Source organism: Corvus moneduloides, chromosome 1 (genome assembly GCF_009650955.1).
Source record: "Corvus moneduloides isolate bCorMon1 chromosome 1, bCorMon1.pri, whole genome shotgun sequence".
NCBI lineage: Eukaryota > Metazoa > Chordata > Aves > Passeriformes > Corvidae > Corvus > Corvus moneduloides.
Genome location: NC_045476.1, coordinates 107,421,389 through 107,446,373, shown reverse-complemented (window position 1 = coordinate 107,446,373; position 24,985 = coordinate 107,421,389). Strand labels below are relative to the sequence as shown.

The window sequence follows — 24,985 nt, the reverse complement described above, 5'->3', positions numbered from 1 at the left end:
CCTGTTGCCTCTTGTTATATTGCTTGGCACCACTTTGAAGAGTCTGGCTCCATCTTCTTGGCAACCTCCCTTGAGACACTTACAGGCAAAGGTGAGGTCCCCTTTTAGTCGTCTCTTCTCGAGGCTGAATAGACTCAGCTCCCTCAGGCTGTCCTTGTAAGAGAGATGCTCTAATCCCCTAGTCATCTTTGTTGTCTTCTCTTTGACCTGTTTCAGGAGCTCCATGGAGCTCCAGGATCTCTCTCTTGTACTGAGGAGTCCAGAACTGGACAGAGCACTCCAGATGTGGCCTCACCTGGGCTGAGTATATGGGCAGGATCATCTCCCTTGACCTGCTGGCAGTGCTATTCCTAATGCAGGCCAGGATACCACTGGCCTTCTTGGCCACAAGAACACACTGGCCCATGCACAGCTTGTTTTCTGCCAGGACCTCCAGGTCCTTCTCCAAAGAGCTGCTTTCCAGAAGGTCACATCTGGTCTGTCCTGGTCCATGGGGTTATTCTTCCTCAGGGGCAGAACCCTGCAATTGCCTTTGTTGAATTTCAGACAGTTTCTCTCTATCCATCTCTTCAACCTTTTGAGGTCCCTCAGAAGGGGTGCCCAGCCTTCTGGGATATTGGCCACTCCTCCCAGCTTTGTATCATCAGGGAACTTGCTGAGGAGGCATCTGCCTTTTCATCCAAGTCACTGATGAATAAGTTAAATACTGGATGCAGTTTTGAACCTTGGGAAACACCACTAGTAATAAGCCTCCAACTACACCCTGTGCCACTGATTACAACCTTCTGGTTCAGCCAGGTCTCAATCCACCTCACTGTCCACTCATTCAACCCACACTTCCTGAATTTGCCTATGAAGATGTTGTGAGAGACAGTGTTGAAAGCCTTGCTGAAGTCAAAGTTGATACTATCTGCTGCTGTCATCCATCCTGATAGCTGTTTTATCGCAGAAGACAATCAGGTTGGTCCAATGTGATTTACCATTAGTGAATCCATGCTTACTACTCCTGATCATCTTCTCATCATCCACATGGTTAGAAATGATCTTTTTAATGAGGCCAGGGATTGAGGCGAGGCTCAATGTATGGGTCTTGATTCCCCACACTCTTTGCTAAAGAAGCTATATGCGTCTATATGGGTCACACATTGGTTTATGTGGCATCAATCCACCGCACAGGTTCTGGAAAGAAGGCCTGACTAGCACAGATGGAAAAGGAGGGCAGGTAACCACAGATCCAGTAACATCCAGGTTTGAGAAATATGCAGGGGAGTAGGTCTGTTAACTAGCAGATGCATTTGAAAGAGACAAAAAGGTAGGTAAAGTTCATTTTTAATCAAAAGAGGAAAATGCCATGTGCAGCAAGGTGATTTGTGACACAAGACATCAAAAGCAAATACCATCAAGACAAAAACTAGTAGAACTAGGTTTTATGCTTCTTTAATGAGAGTAAAGAAGCAATGAATAGAAAATGAAAGATGTAAATATTTCTTATAAAACATTACTGGATAGGGCTAGAGAATTTGGAATTTGTTCAATAAGCCTAAAACTTGAGCAACAGAGTGCCAAACAACACAGGACAAGAGAGACTAGTGTTCCATACAGAGGTTCCAAGAATTACTGGGTCAAGAAAAAGTGTGGATAAGTAAAAACACAACATGAAGATCTGGAGGAGTCCAAGCAAGTCCGAGGTCTCAGCAGATGGATGGAAGGATTCAAATATGTGTAACTGTCAGGGGAGTAACTGGACTGTGTCCAGACTGTTTCCAAATTAAGAGCCAAAAATCGAAATGATGAGTTCTCCGGTCTACCACTAAAGAAGGTAGCTTGCACCTTACAAAGCAAATTTTTCTTGGGAGTTAAAGGGATGAAATAATAACACCCATGGTTTTCAGAACTTTAGTAGACACCTTTCTTTCTAGACTGGTATTTTGACATTGATCATTTCATGTAACTATATTTCCTCCCATCTGTTTCTAGGCTGCGTGAGAATTTTTTCATGCAGACTAATTTCAATGTCCTGTCAAAATTAGATGCTGTTCCATACTATATAAGTCACAGTATCACATTCAACAATTACCATTAATCTATTATTTTAGTAAGCAGAGATGGGTAGACGATGATGGTCCTTTCTTCTAGTCTGATGACAAAATCATCTTTCTGGATTTTTTTTTTTTTTGGCAATTTTACTTCTAGTAGCACAAAGTGAAGTCAATGGCTGCTTTTCGTGTGGGATGATACAGACTGAGGGCCCAGGTGCCTTGTCAGGCTTCCAAAATACCTGCCAGGCAGAAAATGAGACTGTGAGGAAGATGGAAAAATTAAGATATCCACCTTGATGACAGATCCTTCTGATTTAAAGATATAAGGGTCTGTATCTGTATACTATATTAGAAATGGAAGATATTTACCTTTGCTTGTGAAATTATGTTATTATCTGTGTTTTAGATAGTGAGCCACCTTCCAGTTCTGATCATTTAATGCATGCTTTATTCTATACTTAAAATGCAAATATCATTTTGGAACACAGTTTGGGGCTGTAGCAGGATGTGCTAACAATTTGTGTCTCAGATTAAATTTTTGGAAAATTACTTTGTAAAATAATTAGCAAGCTAAAGGGGAGACACGCTGCAGATTCACCATCAAGGTTAGAAGAGCTACGTTTATTGCAGTGAACAAAATGATTTTCAATATCTCAAATTTTCCTGGAGTCAAACATTCCTGTACCTGCAAATAACCTTTACCGATAAGACAATTTCAACAGAAATTAATAGGAGTGCCATTGTAGAGAATCATGGAGTGAAACCAGATTTTTTTTTTGCTTCCAAAGTAACTTGTATCTGGTGAAAATATGGATACAACTGAGGATGAATGCTATATTCAGAGTATTCTCAAAATCAAAGTGCATCTTTGGTTTCGCTGGTGGCAAGAGAAGTAGTGCAAGAACTTAAGGTAGATTTTCGTAAACATCAAGGCACTATTTAATAATGTTTGGCAGAGGATAAAATTACTTTATAAATGATGTCTTGCAAGGCAAGTTAAAGAGTTTTTATGTATATATTCCTGAAGTTGTGTGTCTCAGTAATCAAAAGACCTTCCCTTTTGTTGAGCCCTGTAAGTTTGGGCTCAACAAAAGCATTTAATACTGTTAAATTTTTTATCTCGATATTTAAATACCTTCAGGATGGAGTGTCAGAAGAAGCAGCAGGTTGTCACATGGGAAAGGCCTCTCAGGACCCTGAGTCTTCACATTGGCTTAGAAACTCTGGGCATCTTCATTAAAAACAATATGATGGTTTAATAGGTGTCTGATTGTTTACAGACTAGCAGAAAATTTGCTCTTAAAAGTGACTGTATAAAATTATACTGTGTTGCTCAGTAGATGAATTCTATGTGTGAGTCACACCTGCCTGTACCGGTGATAATTTTTTCCCCCACATTATTGCCATTAGTCCTGCTGAGCTAACACAGCTCAGCTGTGAGACAGCAAACTGAGTGTCACCCACAGATTTGTTTGTTATGTTCCACTGACTTACACCTGCAAAACCCCATTGTAAGCTATGGGACTCTGCATTTTTAAAATGAGAACAGAATCTGAAGATATCAGGGGTTTTACTTGCTTGTGTAACCAGAGGCATAAGACTCAACCAGGGTTACACTGTGAACAGCTTACATATGACTTGTCCACTGAGTCTGAAGTACAAGTCAAAGAAAAGCATTGCTGGTTTTATGCTACCACTTTTCATTGTGCTGCATACTAATAGAAAGTCTATTTACTGTCCTAATGCATATTTTTATGATTAAATTGGCTTACTTGGTTAATTAATTTTCTTCTTTACCTGTTAACATTGAATTTGCTAGGTTTGCCATTGAACGACTACTATCCTTCCATTTGTGACACTATTTTGTGTATATATGGACACAAAAGCATGGTTTTATAAGTGAACTGGCATACTTTACCTTTGGCAAAAATTATTTCACAATTTAATAGTGTATTCTGGTTCCTTTACTCTCTTATGTATGCACTGGTTTTACCTTCGAATCTTCCACAAGTTTTAAAAGTAGCTGCAGAGCAAACTGAAGGGTATCCCTTATCTTGAGCTGTCATGAACACTGACCACCAGTGATTGATGACTTCTGTGAACAACACACTTTAGAGTTTCTCATGTATTCTTCACTGAAAACAAATTTCAAAAATCCCTGAACAATTTCTTTGCCTTCTCATAAATTTTATTGAGCAAATATGAATAGAGATTAATGGAGAGAACAAAAGTGGAAGAAGTGATGAAAAGGATGTATGTAGGAAAAAAATAAGCCAGCCACAAACTCCCAGAAGAGCAGAGGCACTATTGGACAATGGATTCAACAGGTAGGAATGTGTGGAAAGAGTATGGCTGAAGACACATAACAACGTTTGAAGATGTTTATAAACTAGAGATAGGTGGAGAATATAAATTCCATCAGTGAATCACTAGTGAGATTAGGAAGTAGAACCTTCTGTTCACTTCATAAAGTTTGAATTTAGTGATTTGAAATGTGTAGATCCTTCATTAATTTGACTAATCTGCTTGTGACTTTTCTTTGCAGAATTTCCTATTTGTGTTATTTTAACAAGGTAGCTTTTATGTATTTGTGAACAACATAACTATTTACTAAACTGTCATTGTGTTTAAATGACAGCTTGCACAATTTTGTAGGGAAAATGTACAGCAAAATAACATAAATAAGAGATTTTAGTTTCATGTGCAGAAGCAGTTACTGTCAGAAAAATATTTACTGAATTTAAAGATACATTTTCCTTTTAACAGATATAAAAGTTTTGGCACTGTCTATTAATGTACAAGCCTCAGAGCTTTACGAATAGGGATATAATTAATTATTTGTTTTCCCTTAGAACTACAGGATCCTGAATAATTAGAAATTGTACCTTTCTTTCAGTGCACAGAGTTGTGCTGATTTACACCAAGCTGCATAGAACTTCCCTAAGGGGACTTTGTTAAATGAAATGATCATTTTAAGGGACCACACAGAAGGTGCGAGACAAAAGTGAAAATGCCTTGAGTATAATGTTCTGAACATTACAATTGGTGACAGAAGGCCTATCAATGAGAGAGTAATCCTATAAAAATACAGAAAGATCAGATTGTTTGTTGAATTAGAATTGCTTTAATATGGATGCATGCAAGGGGATAGCAAAGGAGCTGGAAACTTTCCATCTGCTTTGTATACAAAGTGATTAGATGGTGATCACTTAGTCCAAGAGGATAGAAATGATGCACAATTCTGCCAGGATGTGACATGCAAATTGGATCAATTAAGCTTTGAGAGTGCTCAGACAATCTGGTAGAGAAGTTTACATGCTGTGTCAAGTGAAACTTAGCAAAGATCAGTCTTGGATGCTGGGGGCAAGTATTACAGTGATTTAAACTCTAATCTCCAAAAGTAATTCATTGTTTTCAGATTTAGTTATAAAATGGATCAGATGCTATAATAAAACAATCAGATACTATAATAAAAGATCCCTTAAGGAGATGTTTGATGATACACCAGAAGTATGACAGACAAATTAGTAGCAGTCGTTTAAGTTGGAACATTTGAGGTAGATTAAATTCAGATGACTGATCTTGTTCGCAGCTTACAGAATGCACAATTCTAGTAACTCCTGTGCCTTCATGTTCACCACAATGTTTCAGAAGCAGGGAGTGTTCTCATAAGTAGCTCACTGTGTGCACTATTTTCATTGAACCAAAGCTCACTAAGGGGTTCAACAAGAAAATGGTCATTAGGTAAGAGTGGTGTAATTTCATCAGAGACCACCTAAGAATTTAAATTATGTATCCTTTTCACTGTCCTTTATAGTGTCAAAAGGACTTGTTGTTTCAGATAATCAGAGGGGTCTCTTTGGAAATTGAAATTTCTCAATATATGTGAAGTACTGCAACCTTCAGAAATAAGTTTTGAAAGAAGACATTAAAATTTTCAGTAGAATCCAGATAGCTTACAGAATTAGAAACAGGTATGCACAATTTGAATTTTAATGTCGATTCAGTAAGTATACATGACCAGTGTAAAATAATACCTTCCATTTCACTATTTTCTCAAAATTTGTTTATCAATGGCACATGCATTGACTGTATCACCATCATTCAATGGCAATGAGTAATAAATACAACAAAAATAGGGTGAAAACATGAATAACAGATGCAAAAATCTTGGATTGGCATCAGCATTGTACATGGCAAATCTCATATCTATGCTGGGTTTTTTTTTTAAATACAAGTGAATTTCAATCTTAACTCATAAATATCTTCTCACATCATTTGAAATGTCAAAATATGATTTAAGGAAACAAGGTATAATGATTGCATAGGAATTTGATGAGATTTTCTTTGTTAAATGAAACCCACCATCATAGAAAAAGGCACTAAGAGAGCACTGCCCTTTACGCAGAACTGTTAAAATCCTTCTAAGGTGGGAGAATTTACAATTAACCTAGTATTGTTCATGTTAAGGCAGTTTTTTATGGGTTTGAAATATGGATTATCCTCCCCCTCAAATATTTTCTGAAAACAAGCAGAAAACATGGGCATTAAACACATTTATTTCCCAGACCTTAATCCTATGGAGTTTAAATGCCTATCAAGATATGAATTACTATCTTGAGATCAACCTGGTTATATCAGAAAGTCCTTGCAGGCCTGCAAGTTTGAATGGTTAAAAAAAAAACCTAGGGAGAAATCAAACCTCTTAACATATCTATTGACAAAGGATCACTTTAAATGATCTAAACAATTTCAAGCAGACTTTCAAGTGTCCATACTAACTGTGTGTACCCTGCTTCAGCTTGTTCTGAATACTGAACAGCTACAGTGTGAATTTATGTAATGATATCACTTAATCTTTCAATGCTGCTTCTTATAATTAGGCATATGTGGCACACGTTCATTAAAGCAATCTTCCTCTTTGAACAGGGGTTAAGGCTTTATTTCAGGAAGGTACTTAGGCATATGCTTAGTACCAGCTTTCATGACTGTTAAGAAAGTCCTGACACGATGCACATGGATAAGGATGATTTCCTAGTTAGGAAATTCTAAAACAGGTATAATTTGATGTAGCACCGGGTCAAATTTCCCTAGGTTTTGAAGTGAATTTTGAACAATGGGCTGTGGATTAACTAGCCGATATATATGGGTGGATGGATGGACTTGAGAAACACTTTTGGGTAAAAATCAATATGATAAACTACCTTCAGTGAAATATATAATAGTAGGGGAAAGAAAATAAAAATTGTCCTATAGTCTACTGAAAAAAAGGGTGTGTTATTTGTCATTCAGTGTTTTAACTTTATTTTCACCTTTACTGCAGTGTTAGAAAGGGGTCATAGTAGTTAAGGGAAAGCACTACAGAAATGTTAGGGTGTTTGATCAAGCCCAGACTCTAAGAGATTCTAAATGAAATGTAAACACACTAGCAACACTAACCTGTGTTTTATGTTAATAAATTAACCAAGGGATTCTTTTGCTCTTTTTTACCTGAACTCGTTTTAAGACACGAGATAAATGTCTACAGGAAGGTATCTAATACTCCACTTTATTTGGTCATAGTAGCAATGAAACTATAATGCTTTACTATAGATATTCATTGCTGCCCTTTTCATATGAAATAAATTACTCATTTCAAAATGCTATAGTAAAATTTTGTGTTCAAATTCTCTGTTCTTGACTTATTTCCATGACTCACTGTCAGCTCTGGGCAGTTGTGACTTTCTCTACCACATGCCTTCCGAGGTACTAGTTATGTCTGATGTGGGCATTGTATCAAAATCCTCATTTTGCACTTTAGGTATAGGAGTAGTCTCACTGATCTTGGTGAGAAGACTTATGGGATTAGATTTTTGAAAATGCTTTGGGAAATACCTGAGTGGTGTGAAATATTTTATAACATATAACCAATTTTTTCATGTGGAAAATTTAAAGTTTGCTATATATCTTTCACGAAAATCAGCATCAAGTATTGCATTTTTTAAAACATATAGAATTTTATAGACAAAGACAATAGTAATTTAGTTTTTAAGAAGCAAAACACAATAACACTGTTATCCTGACATCTGTATTATCATTTTTGTTAAAAATTAAAATTAGTATTTAGAACAACATGTGAATTCTGTTTTGTTCCGACATTTTTGTAAATATTAATTAACAAGTCCATTATTGTTTTCAGGAAATAATAGGTTAGTGAGTATGTGGACCCAGTTAACTGCATTTTTTCTGTATTGCAAATCTTTAATCATTAAAATGATCAGATCACGCTCTCTTCTGTAGTCCAGTACTTTATAAGCTTCTATGAACACATAACCCTAATTACTAACACTGCTTTACAGTTAAGTATTTTACCATTGTCTTCCAGTCTGTCAGGTTTCAGCACTTCCCACTAACACACAAGGTAAGATTATGACTTGATCTCTGGTAGCAGTAAACTTTCAAAAGCAAATTAAATGTGAGGAATTGATACAACATAAAACTAAAACAAAAACATACGAAAAAAGCTCTACACCCTCTGGGTGTCTATTCCTTGGTACTAATGTTCTTTGGAAGCAGGTTCCTATGAGAAAAATCATTATCAGCCAAGCAATGCTGAAAGCTATTTTGGATAGTTGAAGCAGAAAGAGGATAATCACTCTAAACTATAGATCAGTAGTTTGACAAAGAAGAGACAATATGAGAGGTATAATTTCCAATCTAAAACAAATACATTCAATATAAGTATGTATCTTATATCAGAAAATACTTTAATACCAAATTCATTTTTGTTCGTAAATTTGGTATTATTGATATGGTAGTCAAACAAGAAATGTGCATGATTATTTTTCCTGTGCAGTGCTGTTACAGACAATTCTATAGATTACAGAGTTAGAGATGAAAAAATAGATCCTCTAATGTGCTCTCATTTTCCATGGTTGAAATCCTAGGCCCAAATTATTATGGCTGAGTAGAAAAAGCATTATGGGAGAAACAACTTTCCAATCACCGTATTTGTATTCTAATTTCTTATTTCTGTTTTCAAGAACAGATAAAAAAGTAAAAGCATTAATTTTTCATTATTGAAGGTATATAAATTCTGTTACTGCTTTCCTTGTTTCATTTACCCTCTTTCCCTTCTTTCTGTGATAAAAGGGATAGTGCATTCATGCATTGTCTGGTCATAATAACTAACTAAAAAATAAACTAGCTATACTGAAATAACAATTAATAGAAGTATATACAGTGGTATAAGAAGAAAAAAATCATATTACTATAGATATATATATTTGCACATCTGTGTATGTGTTTCATTCAAGAAAAATACATGCTCAAGGAACAGTTCTTTATTGTATGTGTGTTAATATTGTGCAAGCAGAGATTGTTTCATGTGTAATGATGAAGTAATTTGAGAAGAAGAATGAGTGAAGTTTCTTGAAGGTTCTGTTTCTGTGAGCTGCTACACATACATAAACTTTTCAAGCTCGTGGACATCTGCTAGCTCAGAGATATTCTTCTATGAAGTATGCTGGGGTCTGAGGTGTGGTTGTTTGCCATGCTACATTTTTTAAGCCTGAACACTTTTGTAGAAGCCATATGTGGGGAATGCAGGGAGAAAGCATCCTTAACACAAGTTTATTGTGCTGCTGAAATAGAGTGTAGTGTCTTTAAGAGAATTTTGTCTTACAGCTTCAGTGATTCTTGGCAACAGAATAAATCAAGCCACTGGACCAGCAAATACGTTGGTTTAGTATATAATGCCAAGTTGTATGGTGCATTATGAATAGATATGGATCATGTGAAATGCTGTTGGCATGTCTGGAAGGGAACTTAGGCCCTTTCCTGGAGAAGAAGTAAGACCCAAAATAGAGCTAGTAAGAATAAACATTCAGGAATTTGTAAATAGAGTTTCACTGCAGTGGTATTTTCACATGATTTAATTGTTTTTTGAACTTCTATAAATGGAGTTTGAGTCACTGGCTTCTTTAATCAAAAATGAAATCTATTTGAGTAAAAACAAGCAGTTTTTGTATAAAAAGTCAGATGGAAAATCTGTTCTATGTCTTGGTTTGTCGATGCTATTTTGTTACTGAGATACTCAGAATGAGTACTCTAAGTAATAGACACTGATAGACTGACAGTAGTGTGGGGAAAAAAACAAACCACACCACCACCAAAAAAAACCCCAAAAAACAACCGAAAAACCCCACGCAAAGCTGAATATTGAAAAGCTCTATAAGCATTCCAATGTGTGTGTTTGCAAAGAGTGTGGTCTGTTTCCATTATAGGAAGCTGATTTCTGAAAAGTTTGAAGTCTGTGCCTGGGGGGGAAGCAGGTCTCTTTTTTTCCAGTTCCTGTTATGAACATGTTATATTGTCTATAGGCTCTTGGTGGTGCTACAATACAGTATTGCTGTCCCCCCACCCCCCATAAATATTACGCAATTAGTACATGATGAGGCACAGTATACAGATGGTTTTTACCTCCCAAAGCTGCCAAACTGTCTTTTTAAGAGAGTGAGTGACAAATAGTCATTTTGGAGAGTGACATGTCATGATGATGGCCCATTAAAACTCCTCAAGAATACTCAGCCAGCTACATATGCCCACTCAGCTCCATCCACAGCAGCAGCTGCTTCTGAGTTCCTCCTATAGCTGCAGTAAACTTAATGGGCTGGCTGCACAATTCCCTGTCGCCACAGGGCATTTTGTGTTCTTGTTAAAACTGGGGAGTGGAGAAGGCACAGATTTGTGAGTAAAGCAGCTGCAGAGACTGGAAAAGAAGAGGACAGAAAAGGAAGGGTACACGTGTGTGTGTGCGCGCACACATGTATGTGTGCACTTAAATCTATATGTATGTATAAAATCACTGTCTCTATAAAGACCTACATTATATAAGTAAACAGGAAGAGAGAACACTACAGACAATATTAAGTATTATTAAAAGGGAAAAAAGATCATCAAAATGTGGCATGGATGCTTTTATCGCACCAAGTTTTCAGTATTTCTTATTAATTATTCAACTCACTAGCCTTTAGAAGACAGTATCAGTTATTCCTAGAGGAACTTTTCATCTGAACTTTGTCTTCAACCTAGAAGCCTTGAGGGCTTACTTAGATACTAACTGGAATATTATGAAGTGAAAGTTTTAGAATTTTAGTACTTCTAATTTGAATTTTGTTTGAATAATAACCATCAAGGAAATAAAAAAGTTTCACTGTTCTCTTTCCTGTTTAACCCCCATTTTCAAAAGGTTGGCAAAATTAAATATTCACTTCACTTCATGTGGCTGAGGTGATAAGGTTATTATCCTTCTGAAGCACTGATGCACCACTCAAAAGTATAAGGGCTGCATAAAGGCTTTCACTAAACTCTTCCACCAATATTTCTTAGCATTTTATTGGGGAAACAACACTGAGGAAAGAGTGAATAGTAAGACCTAACTTCTTATTCCAAGTTTGGTGATGGGAGAGAATAAGTAAATAATAAAGATTCTTACTATTTTAATTTTTTAGGTGCAGAAACACGCATTCTTTAACAGAAAAGAAGGAGTTCAAAAACTGCATTAACAGGGATTTTTTTAAAGAAAAATGCCTAGTTCATTCAAAGTAAGCTGACAGTTACGCTACTCTCCCTGCCCATTAGTCATGTTTATTTTGTTTGCTCCTCTGGTTTCAGGACTTTAAAATCAATGGCAATTTAAATTGCAATGTCTTTTTTTTTTTTTTCCACCTCCAGAGTAGGTTGGTTTTTTTTTGGTACACTTGGAGTAGTAGTATTACACACCCTCAGTAAAATGACACTTGACCAGATTCAGGTAATCATCTTTTTAAATTCCTGTTGCATTAAGCATAGTATGAAAAAAACAGGCTGATAAAGTTATACAACATTACTCTCAAGTACTATTCTTGCACTTCAGAGCTATCCATGTTCTCATTCACTTTGGCTTTTGGTTTGTTAATATTTTTACTAACTTTTTTTTTTTTAATGTTTTTCTTCTCTTCTTTGTTAAAAAAAAAAATTATTTATTTTACCTCATCCTATGCTTTCTTAATAATGCCTGAATACCTTGATTGTAGATGGAGCTTTATTCTCACTGGCTTTATGCTGTTGAATATGAAGGTCTTGGAGGTTCAAATTACACCAAATGTCATACATTTGACTGCAGGAGGATTATTAAGGACAATCTGTGGCATGACAACTGATACTCCCAAAGGGATGTGCGTTGGTTTACCTTGAATGTGAAATGCGCTCATTTGATAGGTAACTTCTGATTACCTCATCGCATTTGCGGTGATCCTGGGCAGATATATATCTGCCTTGTGGTCATTCGTAGGGCTCTAGTATTACCTGTGTCAAAACAAAATATGATTCAGAGGCAGTCTGAGTTCAGGCAGCCTGTAAGGTCAGTGCTGAATGTGAAGAGATCTCTGAAATGTCCTGGACCTCAATTGTCTCAGAAGCTCTTAGGTCTTTGGTCAGCTCTGAGCACTCCAGAAACTGTTTTGGATATTTTAAATCAGCACAGAAGAGAAGTCTTGTCTAGGCTGGCTGCATTTTTAGTAACCCTGCTTTTTAGTAACCCTGCTCACCAACTGCTTGTGTTAGGTAAATATAACGTGGTTATACTGTGGTCTGCAGCATGAGACCTTGTTGTATTCCCACATGACTATCTCTGCACTTGCCTGACAAAGAGCAAGTCTGAAGGCAACAAAACAGTACATGAAACTGCCAGTACGTCAACATGGCAAATTGTGCCCACAGTGACTGGTTCCCTACTATACTGACAACACTGCTGAGACAAGGAAACTCTGGCAGCATTACAAGCATATTCCTTCTGTTCAAACTCTAATTAAAAGTCTTGGCCGTTTATATTGACTTGATCTCTTGTCCTTGGTATTACCTGTTATTCTGAAAGCGCAGAATGTAGACCAGTCTATTTCTTCTGAGCCTAGGCCTGTACTATAGTTTTACATAAATTAATAAAACCAAAAGCAAACAAAAGCCCTTCAGGAGCTCCTTTATCACTTTCTCAACATTTCTTGGAGAATAGACTTTTATAAGAAAATCATTACCTGCTGAATAATACTTTCACTGGTGCCTGGGTATGAAGTCAATTATATGAATCACAAGCCTTTGCTGACATCAATAAAATGTTGAGGAATCTTTTTCTTTCCCACATGACTTCTGTAATGAGACTGAAAGATAAATTTAAAAAGATGTCTTTGGCTGTTGATACTGAAATATGGTTTCAGTTTACAAGAATGATAATTTCATGGCTCCCTCTGAAAACAATGATCCTATTAGTAGCTAATGTGTTTGTGAAACCCTTAGACATTGCAGAAATGTGGGATGTGCGCACATTAGATTTTACTGAAATTTTAACTCCTTTGTCTATGTTGAATTTTAAATACTAGTTATTATTTGCATTGAAATTGTTTCAAATCATCAGCACTGAACACTTAGTTATCCTGATAGTTGAGAAATGTAGTTGTTTAAAAATAAAAAATATGAAAAAAAAAAAGTAGAAAAAACCCCTATAAATCTCTAGTACTTTTTAAGTCATCACAAAACACATACAGTGATAATCTAAGGAGAAAGGGGATTTTAAAACTTTGTATGTGCAACCACAGTACCATAGTAAATATTGACTCCAAGAAAATCCAAGAATAGTAATGTTAAAAACCTGGCTGTTTTGACAACCAAAATTTAATAGAAATGGCCAAACTGCATTTTTGCTTCAAATCACCAGCTTTCTTTAATCTTTTAGAAATTGCATGTTTATATACACTTTTTAAGTCTTCCCAGAAAGTAGGAGGGGGAGAAGGTGGCATGAAGAAAAGAGTGTCTTCTTCCCACAATCTGTTCTCAGTTGTTTTGTGATAGTAAATTGTAGTTATAAAATGGACAAGAAGATTGCTTCTGGCTTGGAGTTATTTTTTTCTTTTTTTGTGGTTGTTTTTGATTCTTAGTGCCTCCTTGCTTTTTGTAAGGAGGCAGGAATAAAGGTTCCATATCACCAATAACTATGGACGCCTGCACAGGGCGTGAGGAGGAGGCAGTTTTCATTCCTCTTCTCCCTTTCTAGTTACTTTTGTAGAGAGAAAGGAAGGGATGCAGACAAAGCAACTGCTCCTTGAGAAAACTTTTCAGTTGTTCTGCAAAGGAGGGCACATTTCCTATGGGCTCAGGGAGCTATGAAGCTAGATTGTATTGAAGCATCTAATGTTTTCCCTGTACATCGCTTTCTCTCCATTACTTCTGTGATCCTGCTGGTGTCAAAAAACCATCAGCTCCTCATGTTCTCCCTTCAATTTGCTTCTTCACCAATAGTCTATAAACTCTGCAATGAATCATTAACTATGCTGGCATAGGGAAAAACAAAAGCAAAGATAGGTCTTTAAGAAAGAGAAATCAGAGAAGAGAGGCATATGAACACTCTGCCTGCTTTAAAGGAGCCTGAACTGAAAATCAGAAAAAGACCAAACCTCCCATTCAGACATATAAGAGATCAGTAGTGGCCAGATAATTTGCTTTTAATATTCTAAATGCTTTTATTAATGCAGTGCAGTATCTCTCCTTACTGAGAAAAATAAGTGTCCTTCTCTATTGGAATACCATGTTAGCATACTTTAATGGTAAGTGATACAAAATGATGTCATCTTTGGTTGTACAGATCTTAAGGTACAAATAGGCAATATCCAGAAACTATTGAGTATTGGGAATTTAGAAATGTTTTATTTAGGTTTCCCTAGATAATCACCACCCTAAAGGTCCACATAGACATAAATGAGTTAGGGGAGACCCTAGATTAAGCTATTTTGCTGTAGGGCCAAAAAAATATGAGAAAAAAATTGGGTTTATTAGAAGAGTTAGGGTAATAACACCTTTGCTATTTAGTGAAGCTGATTGCTTCCTTCTCTTACATACATACAAACAGGTATTTTCTCAAACTGAAAGCCTAAAAAGATTAAGTGCCCTCTTTTTTAGGTTGAGTTCACAGTCAACAGAGGCCACTCAATAAATTATCTTCTAAAAAACAAAAAAAAAGTGCACTTCTTATGTACATTGTCCCTCTGCCTCAACAAGGCTTATGTAGCTTTTATTGTTAGATCTGTTTACTGTCTGCTAATTTTCCTAGCACATCAAGAGTTATCCTCCTGGTAAAAAAAGCATCATCTCTCTAGAGGATTGTTGCTTCACTTTCCTGTTCTTGTGTACTCTTGTACATGCAGGGATTACCCAAATCCAGAACTCTCAGAATCTTCATGTTAAATGTATGTGGAATGTAACAAAAAAGCTATAGGGTCAGTATATAAGAACTGGATCATGAATCTTATACTTTAAACAAGCCTAATTGATAGCCAAGGAAATGGGAGAGTCACCATCATGGATATTGTGTGGAGATGACAATGGATGAAAGTAATTGGAAACATAAAACTGTCTCTATCATTCCTCTTTCTGAAAACACAGGTTTTTATTTACAGTATCTGTGGCAAACTGATTCAGAAAGAAAAATTGTCTGGAATGACTCAGAATGGAATGAGATGAGATTTACCCAGTGAATCCTTGAATCCTCCATGTCTCTTGAAACAAGAATTTGAGACTAACTTTGCCTTGATCTTCTCTACTTCTAAAGTCATAGTCCCCATGGGCAACTACAGACTGAGCTGCAGTTCTGTCTCCTACATGAATGGCCCTGTAGAAAGTGGGAGGAGTGAAACACTAGCTAGCAGATGGTACTATCATAGATGCTTTCTGGAACCTTCCTGTAAAGTACAACTGTCCTGAGGACTAATATAATTCTATATAATTGTTGCCAAATTAATAACAAGAACAAATAAATATCTCAGGTCTTATTACTTAATGCATTTCTTCTAGTAAAAAGGGGGCAAAAGAACCCCCAAAACAACAACAAAACCAAACAAGAAAACCCAACAACGACAAAAAATGTGCAAAGTGTTTTCCAAAGCCAACATTATATGGAAAATTGTACTTCTCACTTCCGATGATGTTAAATTAAATAGCTGGAAGCACAGGCAGCTTGCAGTCATGTTTGGTAGTGGCAGAGCTGTGAATATGGTACAGGACATTCAAAAATTTTGTTCATAGTTGCAAAGCATTGATGCCACTTCATTAATGATGTTGAAGATTTTGAAGATCACTGTATGGAAGAATTATATTGTGTGAAACTGGAACAGAGGTGACATGAAAACTGTACCAAACTTCTCAATATTTTCAGCAAGGTACTTTTTTTTTGCATTGTTCTCTTGTACTGTACTTTTAAGTTTTCTCAGATCTCCTCTAAAATGCATATGAAAATGTTCAAAAAGCTCTTTAGAGTGCTTCCCACTGAATTGATTGTTCTATAGTGCCAAAGATAAACTAGATATTGAGCTATATCACCTTCCTGGGGTTAAGTAGGTAGAGAATGATGCATTAGTAATTTGAGCATGGGCCAGAACAGTTTTTAAATGCTTAGTAGAACAAAGTTTTAATAAAAGATACAAAGAAGTTTGCAGTTCCAGAGCCTTAACCTTGGAATAACAAAGGTCCTCACTAATCACTTTACTAATCCATGCAGTAGCAGTTTTCTTACCAAGGCATCGTTCCAAAAAGTAGCTTCTGTTCAGCATTTCACTGCAGGTCACCAGCCACTGTAGTGTAATCCGTGAGGAGATTTATGGACCTCAGAGTGGAACTCCTTAATGAACAATGTGTTGTTAATCAGCAAGCCACTGAATGAGCAAATGGGAAATGCTGAAGTTACAGAATTTCTTCTTTCCCTGCGATGTGAAAGCCTTGTTCAGTGCATCTTCAAGGATTTACTGGCCTCTTCCCTGAAGGTCTACTTTTTTCTCAAAACAGTGCTGGTTAGTTACTCAGGATAGGGCTGGATGTGGATACAAGGTGAAAGGTAGGCTGTGCAGCCCTGCAGCTTGAGACCACTGTATGTGCTGATGGGCTCAGCTCCATCCTCCATGGGCAGTGCTCTGCTGCTCTCAGCAATTGAGATATGGAAAATTTCCTTCCTCTGCTTGAAGAGATCTACTTGTAAATCTCTAACATTCAGAAAACTGCTCTGCCCGATGAACTGCTCAGTATGATAGTGTCCTCTGCTTTTCTCTCACCCAGCATGTCCTTAAGTATGCCAGAAGAGGTGGAACAGCCTTTACAGGGAGAATGTGAGAGTCTCAGCCACCACAGAAAGACCAGCTGGAATATGAGCTATGGAGAAAACAGAATCACTTAAGAAAGACGAAGGCATGGAATCTCTGTATCCCATAACCTCAGTTCTTGTGTAGTGGTGTTCAGCATTTCAGTCTAGACTATAGGATTCTGGCTATGTAGGGAAACCCACACAGTGCCTCTGTGGCACACAGGAGACTTATGCACCCCGAAGTAGGTATTAGAGAAAGAAAAGAGGAAAAAAAAAAACATGAAACAAAATCAAGGACAAGTTAAACAGATTATTGCTTGCACAGTCAACTGCTCCTCTGTAGGGAAGATGGATACTTCTTCTAGTCAAGTTTGACAAAGCATTGAGAGTCCCAGCTGCCAGATGTGTGAGTTAAACAGAGGTATGGTTGGTTTCATAAAGCCCAGCTATTGGGACTGAGGAATACGCAGTGCTGTGGATCTTGAACGAGCCCAAATGTGAGATACATTTTTACCTGCTCACAGTGTCAGCGTTGTTTATGCCTGAGTATGCAGAGAAGTAGAGCTTTAAATATTCAGGGAACTCCACCAAAGAAATCTCAGGCTTGTTTAGGTGTCTCTGGATTTAGGTAGCAGCAGAATAAGGATAAACCATATTTTGAAATAATTTGAAATAATTTAGCTAATCTGATTTAGATACCCTAGTTCTGTTTTTCTAATCCAGCCCAAAGCTCCAGATGCCATTTCTGTCTTAAAAGAGAGGAGTGCACTGTAATTGCATAAGTATGAGATATCCAAACAGTGTAAGTGAAATAATGTGTAAGAAATAGGCAGCCTTTTATCCAGCTGAAAAATTCAAAACTGAGCATGAATACTTCCCTACTGAAATGGGAAAGGATTTTGCAGCTGTGCTAAGTTATGCCCAAGATAACAATTTTCTGCATGTATTCTGGAAGTGAATACTATCACAGTGATACTTCTAACAGAGAGAAAAAGCAGTTAGTGATGGAAATTGTGATGATATTGATGGCAGTGGACTTACCTCCAAACTCGGGATGACATGGAGTTAGGACAGCTACAAAGAAGATATGAGATAGAAAAATCCAAGCATATTTAACATTGTCTTCAGCTATTTACAGGTATGAATCCACTTTTAACAAACAAGAAAGTACTTTAAATTTTACTGATACTCTTCCCACTTGTACAGTATTAAATATATTACATGTATGTGTTACTATAACATGATATCCATATCAATTACATTCTTGATACAAGTTTGAGAAGTATGTAAGGGGTGTTTGTGTTCTGTAACAGGAATATGATACTCGAAGGACATAAAAGAGCTAGAAAACATGTGGAATCTTGCTCTGTAAGTTAAAATAGCTTGAGTGGCAAGGAAAAAGCTTTTTTTCTGTAAATCTATCTTGCCATTCTAATGGAAGACACATTTGGACCTACCAAAGTATGTTTCTTGTGTGCCTGCTACAAGTAGTCCCAGGGAAACTGGCCCTGGCTTTCAATGCTGTGTACTTCCAAAATTGCCAGGACACCTTGATCTTTCTCAGAGTCGGAATTTTTCTGGAATTAGATAATGAAAAGCAAGATATGGAAGTGAAGAATTGAAGTTACAGGTCCATCAGATAGTACTGAGCAATTTATCAACCAGTACGTTTTACCTCATTTTGTAGAATCATAGGATATGCTGAGCTGGAAGGGACCCATCAGGATAATCACATCCAACCCCTGGCCCTGCACAGGAAACCCCAAGAGTGCCTGAGAGCTTCGTCTAAATGCTTCTTGAGCTCTGTCAATCTTGGTGCTGTGACCACTTCCCTGGGGAGCCTGTTCCAGTGCCCAACCACCCTCTGGGTGAAAAACTTTCCTGATATCCAACCTAAACATCCCCTGACTCAGCTTCATGGCATTCTCTTGAATGCTGTCGCTAGTCATGAGAGTGAAGAGATCAGTATCTGCCCTGCTACCTTCCCTCATGAGGAACATTTGACTGTTTTACTTCTCTCCACGGTAAACACTGAGAAAATATGTGAATACACACAGGAGCAAATGCACACTGATATTAAGTTTATCCTGACATTTGTTTGAAGTCTCACCCTTCAGTAGGATGATAAGGTGAAGTGAACAATGTAGTTAAATTCAGGTAGGAATAAAGTGACGGTTATGATCATATGGGTACATGTGTTTGCCTATGTAAAAATCTAGCATGAGAAGAGTGAGATTGTTTGCAGGAAAGAATGAAGTTTTCTTGCTTAAAGGAGCAAGTTTACAGATTTGAATGGTCCCTCACATGCTGTGTGTGATAAACATTCAGCTTATCTTTCCAGGAACAATAAAATTTCATATACTCCTGCTCAACATAGGAATTATTTTTACATATCTCCATGCCACTGACTCTCTTGTAAGTTAATCTCATCTCTCATCAATTTTTCACCAGCTTCACTCTGATGTTGATAAAGGCGATGGTTCCATCAAATACATCTTGTCAGGCGAAGGGGCGAGTTCCATTTTCATTATTGATGAGAACACGGGGGATATTCATGCTACAAAGAGGCTGGATCGAGAAGAGCAGGCCTACTACACGCTCCGAGCACAAGCACTAGATAGGCTGACTAATAAACCGGTGGAGCCAGAGTCTGAGTTCGTCATTAAGATTCAGGACATCAATGACAATGAGCCAAAATTTCTGGATGGTCCCTACACTGCTGGAGTTCCTGAGATGTCTCCTGTGGGTAAGTGAAAAATACACTGTGGGTGTTGTGGGAAATTTGTTCCTATTGCCTTTTTAAAAGTTTCATTATTTTTTACTGTTTCACACTAAGCTACTTAATTATCTATGAGGCACCTGCAACAGTTAGATATTTCAAGACTTAACTGGAAATAACATGCTAGATTAAATATTTACCCTTTCAAAAATGTTGTGAAACTCAAATAGCTATGCAAGAATTCAGATAACCATTTCATGGTGTATTTCTCATTCTAGTGCCCAGAGGCTTTGTTTTATAATTCCCATTAACAGTAATAAGTTTCACACCTATGTTATGGTACTCAGAGGTGATAATTTATAATTCCATTCAGATAGCGTCCGTTCACAAAAAACTCTTCAAATTTCTTGCTAGTGAATAGCATATTTTTGTTTCTAACTTTTGCACATTTTAGTAATAGTTCATTGGATATTTTTTCAAACACTGAAATCCCATTTTCTGTGGAATATATGCAAGCAGCAGGAACTGGGATACAATTTGACATAGCTCATAGTTCTAGTGGAATCAGAGAAGAATGGATTTTAGAGGCTTCAGACCCTTTGTTGGAAACGAAGAAATGCTTATTTTTCCTGAGTTTGAATTAGGGAAGAATTTCAAAATCGAATCCACTATCTCCTCATTTTAAAGAGACAAAATGCTCATCCATTGTCAGGTGCTTCTGTTCCTTTGATAGCTGACTCTTTCAGACCAAATTAAGACTTTGCCCAGAGATGTTTTGGTAAATGTTATCTAAGATGAAATTATAAATGCAAACAAAAAAAAAAAAAAAGCACAAGAACTTAATTTAATTTACTAGAAATATGTATATGGGAAGGCTCACTTCAGCTTGAGAGAGTTCTCTGGTCATTGAAATAAATATTATCTTTGCTTGACTGATTTTAAACCATATTAAAATGTGGTACTCTTAGAGTAAGACTGCACATAAAATTTGCTATAGTTTCCTCAATATGATTTCCTGTGTTTTTGAATGTTAAACAATGCATCTAAACTGGAGCTAGAGAGAGAAAAAGAATCTTCCCTACCTAAGTGCCCTGCAGCAATGAGTAGTAAGCATTGCTTATATAGTTGAAACTCAGCTTAGGAGTCAATAGAAGATAAGTAAAAACATTGCTAATGCATTTTCTATACATTTATTTTACTAAGCAGTGGGCATAGACACTATTTCTCATTGATACTTGGCATTTGCTTATTGTCACTCAAGCACTATGTGGATGACTGAGGAGGCAATATTAGCCTTGGAAGAAAGACAGACACCACAGCTTTTGTGGAGTAACAGGAAGGAGATGAAGTTGTGATACATTGCTGAGAATGTATTACTTCCAAACTTTGAAAAAATCTAGACAACAGATAATCTAAAACTATAAAACCTAAATCATCCACTTCAAAAAATACGTTGTGTTAAAATATATATTTTTTTAAATTAAGTTGCCCTTTTGTTTTAGAATAAGATTATTTAAGTAAGATGTAGCTTGCAGCAACTATGAGGGGTTTTTTTCACTTTTGCCTATGAACTGAAAAGAAATTGTCTCCATATTTCTCTTTTGCATTTATTACCTCTGTCTTTTCTTGCACTGGCATATTGATGTACAGACAACTACTACAGATATATGAGGTTTACCTACACTTACAAATCCATGCCTCTACTCCTACCTCTGCTCCATTTGTTCCAAAAATATATTGGAAATCAATCTGTGGGGGGAGTGCAATGTGTGCAGTGGAGAATACAAGGACTGTTTTTCAAAATTAGCTGCTTTTGCATATTGTGTTGAATCTTTACATCATGAATGAGTAAAAGAAATTCTCTCCCATATGGACCATACAACACCAAATGTATTTTCAAATCAGGTGAAGTATTATGCAAAATTATTAACTGAGACTTGTGCACTCTCTGAGGTTTGTGTCAACTAAGGGTGGTTTCAGATTAATGAACTTCCTGAAACTGCACATTTTAAATGTCTTCATGGTTAGTATCACACACCTACTGCATTGTTACAGAGTTAAGGATTACCATGAAATTCCTTTGTCACACTTTGTCGCACTTTGTCTTACATAGTTACAGCAATTCATACTTTATTCATATAACATAATTTTTAATTAATCAGCTGGAGCTTCCATGAAATATTAAGGAGATACAAAGTATCTCTCTCCTATTTTGTTTAAAATTATATCCATGACAAGGATTTTTAATTGGATATTAAAAGAAATGAAAGAGATCATAGGATTATAAATCCAAATTAACTATAAGGCTAGAAAAACTATAACCTTTAACCTACAGGCTGGTTATGCAAGTATAATGGTTCTGTATTTTATTTGACAAATATTTTTGGACATTATCTAAGGCTAATTGAGGTCAATCTCTTCTTTTATTTGAAATGACTTCGGGTCAGGTTCAAATTATATTTGGGTCAGGCCCAATTATATTGATTATCCTGAACAGGGTAAATATCTTGATGGCTTGTAAATCTATTCATGGCAAAACCCCCAAAGATATGGCTTATCTGAAAATCATAAGGGTTTGTTTTTGTCATATTTTTTTAAAGTATGTCTGGTACTTAAAAAATTGAGTAGAATTATATTTCAAATAAAAACATACTGGTCTGTTTGAGTCATAGCCAAGGGAGTGAGAATGAGAATTCCAATGCCCAACACAGTATTGGTTTTTTAATCTTCTCTGATCTCTAGCCATATCAACAGCTTTGGTTGTTACCCACCACAACAAATATCTCTCTTGCCATGTTTATTACCCCTGGTTGAGATGGATAGAAATATCTGGATTCTATAACAAAGAAAAGAAAGCAAAAGCATTGTATCATGCTTAAATCTTTGATACAGTGTGTAGTCGGTTTTGAGAACCTGAATGAAGGGGAAGTGTCCCTCTCCAGGCACAAGCCGCATCTGCTTCCCTTTATCTGACCTTGCTGCTTAGCTGGGACCAGTCTTGAGTTTTGTCCCCAAGTGAAGGCAACATAACGAGGCTGTGGGAGGGGAGGGAGAAGGTGAAGAGGCTTCTGACTCTCCCCCTTCACACTCCTGGAGGGGAAAGGCTGTGGAGGCATTGCTGTGGGTAAGGGCCAGTGGCAGAAGCACAGAAATACCAGATGGTTCTGAGCAGAACTAGTCTGGATTTTTGCTCATAAGGATTAAGCAGGAATTATGGCCAACTTGATAGCAAAGGTGTTTTAACGTTTTTCACAGCAGCTGACACCATGTAGAAATGTGATGCCATCATGGATTTGTTTTGTGTGTTAGACATAGTACCCATTGTTAACTGATGTCAATTAATAATTTTAATAACTGACTGCCTTAAAACTCTATTTTTAATTTGTTAATTTGGCTGAAATTCAACTGATACGAGTTTGTGCATTTTCAAAATCAGGCATTTGTTACATTAATCTGGTTTTAGAAACCAGTTTTCTTTTGAATGATCTCACCAATATTAAAACAGAAGTCACAGAATCATTTCTCATAAAACATTATTTCAGAATTTGGGTAAAATATACTGCAAGTTACGAGCAAGCTTTCTAAAAATCTCTGTAGAGGTTTCTAAAATAATACACTGGGAGATTCAAAATGGATCCCTTCAAAATAAAATCAAAATAAATTTCAGCAACCAGTTTAACTTTTTCTCTTCCTATCACAGAAAAGGTTAATCTCTACAGCATGTCAGGAACATTGTTGAGTCTTGACTTGGATAAATTTAAGTACAAATAACATTCTAAATTCAAGGTCTTCTCTGCAAAGATCCTCCCATCCTTTTACATTAATATCAGTATAAATAGGTCAAGTTCTAAGATTACTGTAATTTTGTAATCTCTACCAATATATATTAAAGATTATGTTAAAAATTATCTTAAACTTTCTGGAAAATAAAACCAGAAATCTGTGCCAATCACACAGAATTAAGGCTGTTACTAACTACTACCAAAAAAAGAAATACGTGGAACACTTTGATAAGCAGCACAGATTTTTTCTCAGTACTTGCTACAATTGCTGAAAAAGTATATGAAATTCCTACCTGTAGAATTCTTTTAAATGAATTGATATCCAAACTTTGTTAAAAAGACATGACTGTAGAGAAAAATAATTGTAGATGAATCCATATCTAAAAGAGAAAGATATTTTTTAAATAAATAACCCATACTTATTTTTTCAACGCATATCAAATACACAAACTGGAAGAAATATTTCAAGTTGTAGTTGTGAAGCTGCAGTTTATATAAAGTCACTAATGAAAGTTTGGGGTAGGGTCAGTGTCCTGTCTACACTTGTGCTCCCGGGCTCTGAACAATGGCGACTAAACAGGATTTATTGGAACACTCATTTTGTTGGATGGAGTAAAGGTGTGGTACCATTTGTTGATTGTCCATGTCACCTGTAAGTCCTAATCTTGGATGCTTGTATGACAGCTGACTGTCTGTATCAGAAGGTAAGGCAGAGCTTTTAGGAATACAAGGAAGACTTAGTTTCAGTGCAGGAACACAAATTCTGCTAAGATGATGTACTTGGAACTATGATGCAACTAACCATTTTTCCTCACCCTTTAGATTTATTTGCTATCCATGAGTATCCCAACAGGTTTATGTTTTGGGGTTTTTTTTAAAAGGAGTTACATATTTTAATTTGACATCAATCCATTGCAGAAAGATTAGGACAGCAATATGCGGCAATTATCATACTCTGAAGGAATACCTGTTCTTCAAGAGCAATCTGCTTCTTCTGGAAAAATCTCTGGAAATCCTCAAATACAGATCTTTCTGTACATTATGTTTCCTTGGAACAGATTTCCTACACATAGGACTTTTCACATAGTTAGAATACCTTCTGTTATCTTCCATATTCTTAAAAAAAGTTGTACAGAAATCTCCCTTTTAGCATGGGACTTCAGAAGCTCAATATTTTTTGTGTGCAATTAGTAAAGAAATAATGACAATAGCAGGGGTTTCAGATCTTTCCCCCGTTGATGTTTAGAAGAAGTTGATTAGCACAGAGGGACTGGAAAAGTATCATTGTTTTTTAGTTACTGATTACATT

The 24,985-nt window shown here is 36.5% G+C and overlaps 1 protein-coding gene across 2 annotated transcripts in view; it reads left to right on the top strand.

The window, feature by feature from the left end:
- LOC116449627 (cadherin-7) overlaps positions 1-24,985 on the top strand; it is a 92,685-nt gene that overhangs the window by 21,403 nt on the left and 46,297 nt on the right. For both annotated transcript variants that reach the window (XM_032121338.1, XM_032121328.1), the window contains exon 3: positions 19,627-19,921. In XM_032121338.1, the coding sequence (XP_031977229.1) occupies positions 19,627-19,921 (295 nt within the window). The remainder of the gene's footprint in view (positions 1-19,626; positions 19,922-24,985) is intronic.